The sequence below is a fragment of the Gambusia affinis genome, linkage group LG24 (genome assembly GCF_019740435.1).
Source record: "Gambusia affinis linkage group LG24, SWU_Gaff_1.0, whole genome shotgun sequence".
In the NCBI taxonomy this organism is placed as follows: domain Eukaryota; kingdom Metazoa; phylum Chordata; class Actinopteri; order Cyprinodontiformes; family Poeciliidae; genus Gambusia; species Gambusia affinis.
The window spans coordinates 7,705,231-7,716,616 of NC_057891.1; the positions used below are offsets into that span (position 1 = coordinate 7,705,231).

Sequence of the window (11,386 nt, forward strand, 5' to 3'; positions counted from 1 at the left end):
CACACACGGCCTTTGTTGCAAACGCAGACACATGTCACTTTATTTACTTTGGCTCATTTGTTTACAGCCGCAAGGATCACAAAAATGAAGCCGATTTGTGCAAATGACATTTGAACAAATGACACGTGGTTGAGCGATCACTGGCTTGTTGGAGGCTGAGCCGAGTCCGGAGAAGGGGGTGGAGTCCATTCATGTTTCTCTCCTGTTTCTACCTGCAGAAGTGAAAGAAGAAGAAGAAGAAAAAAACAGAAGGATGCATCATTTATTCACGAAGGTGTACAAATGGCAAAACGTCCAGGCGCGGGGTCGTGATGCCTGTTTGCGGTGTGGGCGGCGGCGTTTGGAGCGCCAGCTGGAGGCAGACGGGGGATGCGCCTCCCTGCTGCCTGCAGCCGGCTGACGCAGCGCATCCGCCCACGCCTTCTGCTGCTCTCCAGCCGTCCCTGCCTTGTTCTGTGCACTGGCGGGCGACACGTCCAGGCCTCAGACCTCCACGACACAACAACAGCAACGACCGCACGGCCCTGAGATGAACACAAGACGGTGTTGTGTGCGGCAGAACAGAAGATTTGTCTTCCTGATTCATTGGCGTGTGTGTGTTTCTTTAAAAACATTTTAAAAAATGGGAAAGACAAGAGAACACGCCTATTAACTAAAGCAGGTAGAGATGCACCGATCTGATGTTAATATCTGTACCGGCCCCAATAGTGAAAAAAATCTTAAAGATTGAGTATCAATGATAAAATGTGCCAGATTCATAAAGTCTAATTCTACACTTTGTGCTCAGAGCGACAGCATGCTTTATTGTTTATTTTACGTTATATTAGAATGTAGTATAATGTAAAATATATTACATCAGAATGTAAAGTAATATATTTTAAATATATATATCATATAAAATCAATTTATTCAACCAAAATATCAAAATATTTATTTCTGCTTTAGAAATTGTTAAACAATCAATGTTGCACTTGTTATGTCTTCATTATTACAGACATCAATCCTTTTTTTACCCATCAGTCTTTAAATGATATCACTATTTTTTGGTGAAAATTGAAGGATGACTCGCCAATAAAATATAATTCTCATCATTTGTCTCCTCATACGCTGGAATAAAAATGTCCTTGACAGAAGTTTCTAACTAACTGGTGGCGTATCGGCTTTGCCACCATATGGGATCCAGAGGACAATCAGGACGCTGCCCTCTGCATGCATACACACACACACACACACACACACACACACTAAGAGCTGCATCTATTAGACTCAGGTGTTAAAAACACAGCAGACTACAAAAAGGAAGAGCAAACCGTCCTGCATCGCTCAGGCTGCGCTGACAGAAGTCTTATTTCAGGAAAATGTAGGCCACACAGCACACAATGTCATCAGCTGCCAGGTTAAGAGTTTCTAGAAACGAACACCTTTTCTTTTTTCTTTTACCCCTTTAAATTACGCAATCACTGGTGCCAGAAAGGCTGCAGCAAAAAATATATTTTGCCAACATGGATCCTAAATTAACTCTTAGCCTACTTTACATTTGCAGAATCTTCTGCTGCAGGGCGGCCGAGGCGTTCATCATGTAGACATGAGACTTTTCCAGACCTGAATTAACGATTCACACTCAAGTTTAAAATATAGGATACCGAGCCGGGCCAGAAGTTTAGGATGGAAATTCTGACAGTAAGAAAGCTTTACATACAAAACCGGAAACAAACTAAGTGTGAGGAAAGAAGGAAGGATGGAACCAAGAAACATAGAACTCAAGGAAGACAGGGAAGGAAGGAAGAGTTTAAAGAAATAAAGGAAGGACAGATCTAAAGGAAGGAAGGAAAGGGAGTCAAAGAAGGAGAGAAGTCTAGAAGTGAGGAAGGAATTGACCTGACGATGTTAGGATGCAAGGTGGGAATTTAGACAGTGCAGCAGGGAACAAATGCTTTTCTATGCTCTTATTTTTGTTCATTTTCATGCAGACCTGGAAAACGATGAAATCAAATGACATAATGTTTGATCCTTTTCCCGGCTGTGTAGGGAAACAGAGCAGATTGTCCTCTGCGTCGCTCCAAATCTCCGCCCATTTGCAGCTCTGAACTTGGAGAGGTTTAAAAATACTTCTTCCCTTGGATCTCCAGTTAGCGCCTGTGTTTTTGATGCTGCGCTCGCACCAGCATGATGGGACCTGCTGTTTCCGAAAGATTACAGCCCACCATGCATCTCCTCTGCCTTTTTTTTTGTTGTTGTTGCCAGCATTAGAATGAAGGCAATAAAAATAGCAGTGGTAAATCCTAACCTCTGGCTGCAGCTAGGGAGCTGGCAAAACGTGAGGCAGGCAGTTGTCTGGACACCCGTCCAATAAGCCCTGAAACGCTGAGAGGCTCCTGTCAGCTGGCTGCGTGAGGTAGAGAACCGAAATGTTTACTGTCCTTACCAGCTTCTCTGCCCGCTGCCTCAGTCTCCTCCAGATTGTGTGATGAGCCTGCAGAAAGGAAGAGGAAACGTGACATGATGCAGGCACATGTGCACAAACACGGAGCTCACATCCCTGCGTCTGCATGCTGAGACGCATCGCTGTGGAAACGGCCGACTGTTCTGTGTCCGTTGTTAACTTGCGATTAATTGCAAATTAACCACGTTTTTTTTTTCTTCTCTCTAGATGTTCTGGATGTTTCTCTACATACTTGTTTTATGCAGACATTTGTTTATATTTGCAAACAAACACGATCATCAAGAAAACTCTAAGTGGAAGCACGCTCTCTAAAAACACTCCCTTTGACCAACACAAAAGGAAACGTACAAAAACAGATTTTAGGTGATTAAAACAAGGAAACACATAATGTACAATCAATAAAATGTAGTGAAACTCACTACTGCCTAAAGGAACCTCAGACTCAAGAACGTTTGGCCTCCAAGTCACTAAAATTAGCTCTTTTAAATACCAGATCTCTCTGTGCTAAAGCTCTATTAATCAATGATTTCATCACTGAGCATAATATCGATGTTATGTTTCTGACAGAAACATGGTTGAATGACAATAATGAACCGATCGTATTAATCGTAGTGCGCCTCCTAACTACAGTTTCTTAAGTGAGAATAGAAAACATAAAAAAGGAGGAGGCGTGGCTTCAATATTTAAGAATACAGTAAATAGTAGTAAAATTTCTTTGGGTCACTTCACCTCTTTCGAGTATCTTGGAATTGAGATTAAAGGCCTCAAATGGACTTTAACACTAACTTTATACAAAACTCCAACATATGTGGAAAATTTCTTTACTGAGTTGAATGAACTTCTATCTCTTGTATGTATTAATTATGAATGCTTAATAATTGTTGGTGATTTTAACGTTCATGTTGACAACCCCCAAGACAGAGGGACTAAAAAGCTCTAATATCTTAGAGACTTTTGGTCGAACACAACATGTCAAACAAGCAACACACACTCAAGGACACACACTGGACCTGGTTATCAGTAAGGGTGTGAATATTTCCAATGTCTCTGTAACTGATGTCGCCCTGTCGGATCACTTCGCTGTTATCTTTGAAAGTTCTTTATCCTTTAATCCACTTGGACAAACAGCAACCATCACAAAACGTTCTCTCACTGAAAGCACAGCAGAAACATTTCATCAAATCTACTCTTCTTCCTCACCCTTAAGCTGTAATGATGTAGATAAGTTGGTAAATGATTTTCAGTCGAAAGTTTCAGATGTCATTGATTCCATTGCCCCAATTAAAATGAAGGTTGTGTCTGTGCATTTCTCCATGGAGATTTCTTCTTACCAAACAGTTAGATCTGCAAGACAACTCTGCCGAAGGGCAGAACGAAAATGGCGTAAAACTCAACTTCACGTTCATTATGACATCTATAAAGAAAAACTACGTTACTATCATTTAACACTCAAACATGCAAGACAGGCCTTCTTTGCAGATGTCATAAACAAAAACATTAACAATGCTCGAGCTTTATTTGCAACAGTTGACAGACTCACAAACCCTCCTGTGACGTTACCACCTGAATTTCAGTCTATTGCCGCCTGTAACCAGTTTTCCAGTTTCTTTTCAGAGAAAATTCAAAAAATCAGAGGATTAATCTGCACATCCACTATAAAGTCAGTACCAACGCTGTGCCCAAACAAAACAAATACAGGAAAAATGACCTAATTTCAACTACTTAATTATAAAACCCTAGAGGAAATTATAAGTCAATTAAGCTCCAGTTCCTGCTGTCTGGATGTTCTACCCTCACATTTCTTTAAGAAAGTTCTGCCTGTTGTTGCTATTGATCTGATCCAAATAGTAAACTCATCGCTCTAATCAGGTGTTTTCCCCCAGGCTTTGAAAACAGCAGTAATCAACCCACTGATAAAAAAGAACAATCTAGACAAATCACTACTGCAGAATTACAGGCCGATCTCCAACCTCCCATTCATCAGCAAAGTTATTGAAAAAGTTGTGTGTAAACAGTTAAATAGCTTCCTAACGATAACCAACCGCTTTGCCTCCTTCCAGTCTGGTTTCCGGTCTCACCACAGCACAGAAACTGCCCTCGTAAAAGTGTTCAATGACATCCATATAAATACGGACTGTGGGAGAACCACAGTGCTGGTTCTGTTGGACCTCAGTGTTGACCATGACATATTACTGAATCGACTGGGTCGGACTCTCCGGTCCAGTGCTTAACTGGTTTGAATCGTACATAAAGAACAGGGATTTCTTTGTTTCAATTGAAAACTTCTCATCAAAGAGGTCAAAGGTCACATGTGGGGTACCCCAAGGTTCAATCCTAGGACCCCTCTTATTCAATATCTATATGCTCCCACTGGCTCAGGTTATAACAGGAAATAATATTAGCCACCATAACTATGCAGATGATACACAGCTCTACATTACGATGTCACCAGGAGACTCAGAACCCATCCAATCACTGAACAGATGCTTAGAACAGATAAATTTGTGGATGTGCCAAAACGTCCTCCAGCTGAACAAAAACAAAACTGAAGTTATTATTTTTGGACCTAAAGAGGAACGATCTAGAGTCAGTGCACAGCTTCAGTTATTACAACTAAAAATCACCGATCAGGCCCGAAACCTGGGAGTAGTGATGGACTCTGACCTGAACCAAACGAGGAGAAGCGGCATTTATCTTCCAGAAAACTGTAAAACAGCTGAAACACTGACTTCCTTTAAATCTCAACTAAAAACCCACTTGTTTAGAGTTGTATTTGAAACGTAATCAATTGCAGGTTTGTTGACGGAGTCTGACTTGATGTTGTGTTTTTAATGTTGATTCTATGTTGCATTGTGTTTTTGTGTTTGATTTGATGTAAAGCACTTTGAAATGCCTTGCTGCTGAAATGTGCTAAACAAATAAAGTTTGATTGATTGATACATAGCCGTTTTTACTTTAATTGTTTGAAAACAATAAAAACAAACATCCTATTTTACAAACCGAACCATATAATAATGACAAGTTTTGTTTTCCTGACAATGGAAAGAAAGATGGAAGGATGGAATGAAGGTGGAAAAAAGGACAAAAGGTCATAATGGCTACAGATTTATGAAAAATAATTGAGACCGCTCCTCATTTCCAAGTATGAAAGATTTACAGAACGAAGTAGAAGCACTTTGAGTAAGACCCAATACAAAAGGCATGCTTTTGTAAGAATGAACAAATGTAACTTAGGTTTCAAATAATTGGAATAACAGTTCCTGTTTTCTTTTCAGAAGATCACCTATATTAAATCCAAATATATTATGATGAGTATAACTAATGACTTGTGGTTACCAAAATATTATAAATGAGTGTTAAATCAGAGAAGCTGGTAGAGTGAAAATTTCTTAGAGGGAAATTCGAGGCAAGATGGAGGTGGACAAAGATCCCTGCTGCTTTCCGTTTGTCCATCCTTCTCCAGACCAGGAAAACACTAAACCTGCACATGTTTCCACACTGTTGAGGAAGAATGTGACTGCAGCTGAAGCTGCTGATGCTGAGCAGGCTACTGGGGGAAAAAAAAACTGCTGAACCAGTTCAGTTCAACAGAGCAGTGCAGAGGAAAACATTTACACACCACTGATAAAATGGTTAATGTCATAGTTTTTATAACATTTTGATTTATCCTCCACAACACTGAGCTGTATTTATACACCAAGAGAAAAGAGAAGATCTAATCCAGTTTAGAGATGTGGAGCTTTTTCCTTCATCTTATCTTGAATGCATCGATTTAATATGGGGCACAAATCTCCTAATGCATTAAATACAGCTTTCAAACAGCACCCCCTCCTGGCTAAAGAGGGAACAAGATTTTACATATCAGTAAACTGGGCCAAAAACAATTGTTTTTTATGGCCAGTATTAATTAAATGAACTCCTTTCAATATTAATAAAAATAAAAAAAATAGTAAAAAAAAAAAAAAATTATAAAGTGAACTAAAAATGTTGCTTTATTCGAGATAAATATAAAAAACCCTTCCATTAACAGGACAGTAAATAACTAATAAAAAAATATTTTTAGTATTTTTTTAAATTAAACAAAAGTTTAAAATAATAACAATAAAATAAATAAGATCCATAAAATGAACTAAAATTAATTTTGTTTTAATTCTACATAATAAAAAACTTCCATTAACAGAATTATTTTCATTCAAATTAGTGGGATAGTAAAGAATTTATAATCACATCCAACTACTTTTTTAAATAAAAATGTAAAAAATTAAGTTCAGTTAGTGCAATTAAAAGCTTAAAAGGGGCAGAAATTTGCTGGGCTTATATTAGCCTACCTGTAGCTGCAGAGGCAGAGAGAGGCCCTGTGTTCTGCGGTGGTGACCCCAGGGGCCCTGACCCAGGCTGTGCATAGCTGTCACCTCATACTGGGAGCACAGGCCTGTTCTGGCCACTAGAGGGCCCCCACTCAGCAGCACATGATCACCACATCTAAAGAAAATACAGACAGATGGTCAAATTGAGGAAAACTAAATAACCACATAAATAAATAATAATAATCACCTATAGAGCATGACTGTTCCTTTAGGACTGTCTGATGCTTTCTGTTCTACTTCCTCCTGTTTACATCTGAGACACAAAAAGACAGAAACTGAGAAGACACTTTTTTTTGTTGTTGTTGTAAGTTCGACGTGTTCCGAGTCAATCTGGACCTGCTATGTGAGAAAACCTCCAGCGCCACAGAGGGCGCCACCTCCAGAGGCTCCCAGGCCAGGTTCTGATGGATCAGTTGCTGGGCCCCGCGGGTCAGAGAACGCAGAGACTCCTGAGAGCACACAATCCCATCAACCCCGAAATACTTGGTTTTCTGCGATGTGAACTCAAACGGTACCAAGTTTCACAGAAACAAAAAGGAAACTTGTTTCTGATTCAAAATGGTTCCGTTTTGATCTCAGTTACCGGCGATGGAGTCCAGGAGTCCAGCTGAGGGTCAAGGACGGCATCACAGCAGAACGCCCCTGAAGTCACTGCAGGAAGTTACCAAAAGAACCAAATGTAAATCATTTCCATAATCTAAAAGAATATTGACCCATAAAAAAACCCCAAAACATTCTTAATACGAAAAGCTTTTTTTTCTTTTTAATTTTTGGAGTAGTTTGCAACGCAAAATTATTAACACACTTGAAATAAGACAAAACTAACTTAAAAGGAACTTTTTAGCAAAATATAAGAGCTTGTTTTACGTCAATAATTCCTATTCCTAGTGTCTTAAAATATTTGCTCTAGAAACCAGACCAAAACACTCTCTAGGATTTTGCATTTTTGCTGTATTGTTTTGCCTTCCTGGGTTTTGTGTTTACAACTCTCTCAAGGCAGCACCTTTTTCTTCGCCCCAATTTCTTTTCCTTCCACTAAACTTCCACAAACGTTCATGCAGAACCATCTAAACAAGCAGTTTGTTTCGTAACGATCCTTTGTTACATATCCTCCTTCTGAAAAGTGTCAATCATTGTCTGGGGGTCTTCCTCTACCTGGGATCTCCGGTGTGCTGAGCAGCTCTACGGTGTAATCATCCTTAAACGCCGTCTCCAGGACCTGTCCAAGTAGGGCGGAGCAGGAACGCCAGTAAGCCTGGAAGGTAGAGAGACACATTAATAACTTTACCACACCGAATTCCAACCCTGAAAAAAAATGGAGTTTTTGCTGTTTTTGATGTACCTCGTTGAGGAGAGTCGGGTCGCTGTCGTTGAACGTGAGCAGAGTGAGGGTGCAGGAGTCGGTGAGGGGCTGGTGGAGGGGCCACAGCTCTCCGTCCACAAGCGCCAGTGCCGAGTTGTTCACATGGTACTCAGTCAGATCTGGGGGAACCGCATAAATATTTAAGCCCAGGTTGTTTCCCCCTTAGCTTCAGAGTCTGGTGTCTCCTATTATACGTACGTCTGGCGCAGCTCAGCGGAGTGGACATGCCTTTGTTCATGATCAGGAGTGTGCCGTCCAGGCCAGGCCCCTTCAGGGACACCTCGATCTTCTCGATGCGGGGGTACAGAGCTCTCTGCCTTTCCTGCTCTCTGGAGAACACGGTGTTACGGCGACTGCGTATCTCTGCGGGTGACGGACGCAGAGCCGCTGCGGCGGATGAAAACCCTGAGAGTGGAACGAGACGAAGGAGAGGATTTAAACAGGAAGAAGGGAAGATGAGGAGGTTTCAATTAAATATATGGCATACAATTTGTTTTTTAAGAAATCTGGACTTTAACTAGACTGTTGAAACACTTCAGGAGGTTTTTTTTTCCCCTCCTGAAGCTGTTTTATTGTAGATTTGCTGCCATGTTTGGAATCATTGTCCCTTCAATGTCCTCACAATCGGCTCTAGAATACCTACATTAGAATACCTATATTAAATATTCTATGTTTAATATTACAGAATCTTAGGTATTCTGTTATATGTATATGCAATATGTGAAAAACTTTAAAAATATTTGTGCATGTTTAAAAAAAAAACAGGCAAAATAAATGTAAATAATTTTGACAGTAAATAAAAATGTGTATAAAAATAAATACAGTAATTACAAGACTTAAAAAATTTAATATAGGAACCTAATTATTAATACAATGAGATTGTAAGGGACATAAAAAAATTACATAATCGTGATAACTTAATACTGTTTAAAATGATTAATTATATTTTGTCGCGCTGTATAATCCGGTAAATTGGGATCATTCTTATTTTGAATTTTTTGGATATAATATTTAGCACATTAATTATTTTACAAATTATAACAAACAATTTAACAAATTACAGGCCGATATCATTGCTACCACAATTTTCAAAAATTTTGGAAAAATTATTTATGAAAAGACTGGACTCCTTTCTCAATAAACATAATATATTGAACGAGCACCAGTACGGCTTCAGGTACAACTGCTCCACAACCTTCGCTGTGATGGAGTTTGTGGAGCACATTGCAGCAGCAGTTGATCAGAAGCTTAATACCATAGGTGTGTTTATTGACCTATGCAAGGCTTTTGATACTATTGACCACACAAGACTATTGGGTAAATGTGAACTGTATTGCTTACGGGGAGTTGCATATCAGTGGTTAAAGAGTTACTTGGGTAATAGATTACAATATGTACAAATTAACAACACTAAGTCACAGACAGACATGGTAAAATGTGGTCTTCCTCAAGGCTCAGTCCTAGGACCTAAATTATTTATACTTTATTTAAACGATATTTTTGCAGTATCCAGTCTGTTAAAGTTTATAATGTTTGCAGACGATACAAATTTCTTTTTTCTGGAAAAATATGTATGAAATAATAAAAACAGTAGAAAAAGAGTTAGCTGAGTTGAAAACATGGTTTGATTACAATAAGTTATTGTTAAATGAAGGAAAAACTAAATTCATGGTTTTCTCTAGTAATCGGAACTATAATAATGTAAAGTTATGCATAAATGGAGTTGAAATCGAAAGAGTTTATGAGAAACTTTTTAGGAATATTCATAGATAATAAACATAGGATATATTAGAAATAAAGTTGCAAAAACTATTGGAATACTGTTTAAAATAAAATACTTAATAAATGTTAAAGGCTTGCATGTTATATATTCCTCTTTGGTTATGCCTTATTTGTCTTATTGCTCAGAAATCTGGGGAAATGCAAGTAAAACAACTATTGATATATTAGTTAAGTTGCAAAAAAAAAAAAGCTATAAGGGTTATAAATAAGGTGGGATACCGTGAACCAACTGATAAACTCTTTATTCAAAGTAAAATATTAAAATTTGAAGATATTGTTTATACAAAAATACTGAAAATAATGTAAAAAGCATTGAATAAAAGTCTTCCTTCTGGTATTCAGAAATTATTTAAGTTAAGAGAAAATAAATATAATTTGCGAGGTTTGTTTATATTTGAATGTGCAAAAGAGAAAAGTCAGATAAAGTCTAGATGTGTTTCAGTTATTGGTGTGAAACTGTGGAATGAATTGAATGATGAATTTAAGTTATGTCCTTTCTTGGTGAACTTTAAAAGAGCTTTAAAATGTAAAATGATAAAATCTTACGCTGTTATGTAGATCTATATATGTACTATGTACTTGAATCTGAATTTGTACTGTGAAGAAATTCTGGTAGGTTGTAAGGTAAAAAAATAGGGTAGGCAAGAATAAGCTTTGCTTCGGCCTATTCCTTTTATGGTAAACTGTGGGTTTGTCTATTGTTGTTCTTTTCTTTTTTTCTTTTGTTGTTTCTTGTGTTTAATATGGAATATTTACCAAAATAAAGTGATTGATGATGATGATGATGATGATGATGATAATGATACTATGGCTTTTTTATTTCTATATTTAATAACAACTTTGTCCTCCACAGAACTGACGACTTTAATGAGATAGCATCACTTATTCCATAGGCAATGCTGCAATAACGAAACCATTGTTTGTCAACAGTAGTTTTTGTGTTCTATATTAGACGGAGATTTCTATAATTCTTTCATATTTACTAATTATCGGTGTCAAGCCTTTAAAGCATGCTATCATGCTAACAACTACTTACGTCTCCTGAAAACTTGGCACGCGGTCCTTGTCGCCATTGTTCCGAGTATTAATACAATTAACAGAGAAAACAGCTACAAATACACACTGTAGAAGAATGAAGAAAAAAAGAAATTTCTAGCTAGAGGCACTTATAGCTGAAGGACGCCATGCATAAGTCGTGTGCACCACATATTGATGTCCGCTGTGTTACGGAAACTGAACGTTCCGTGTGAAAGAGGAACTAAACTGCAACTCTACTTACTGACACCAGGTGTCACTGTTAGAGCCAAAACAATAAAATCTTAATGAATAACTAGAAAATTCCTTAAGAAATTTAACTGGAGCCTGCCAAAGTGTGCCCGTCGGTTTGGACCCAGCGTTGCAGGGCCGTGCAGAGACCTATGGAGGGGCAGG

At 38.4% G+C, this 11,386-nt stretch overlaps 1 protein-coding gene across 1 annotated transcript; it reads right to left on the reverse strand.

The window, feature by feature from the left end:
* Window positions 1–10: 10 nt before the first annotated feature.
* mrpl39 (mitochondrial ribosomal protein L39) lies at window positions 11–11,182 on the reverse strand. The gene is made up of 10 exons (XM_044109849.1): window positions 10,992–11,182; window positions 8,372–8,578; window positions 8,153–8,292; window positions 7,966–8,065; window positions 7,394–7,461; window positions 7,147–7,259; window positions 6,998–7,063; window positions 6,772–6,925; window positions 2,426–2,473; window positions 11–212 (listed from the first exon to the last, which is right to left on the reverse strand). Exons 1-10 carry the CDS (start codon window positions 11,026–11,028, stop codon window positions 138–140), a joined length of 1,008 nt encoding a protein of 335 aa, XP_043965784.1. The 5' UTR covers window positions 11,029–11,182; the 3' UTR covers window positions 11–137.
* Window positions 11,183–11,386: the final 204 nt, after the last annotated feature.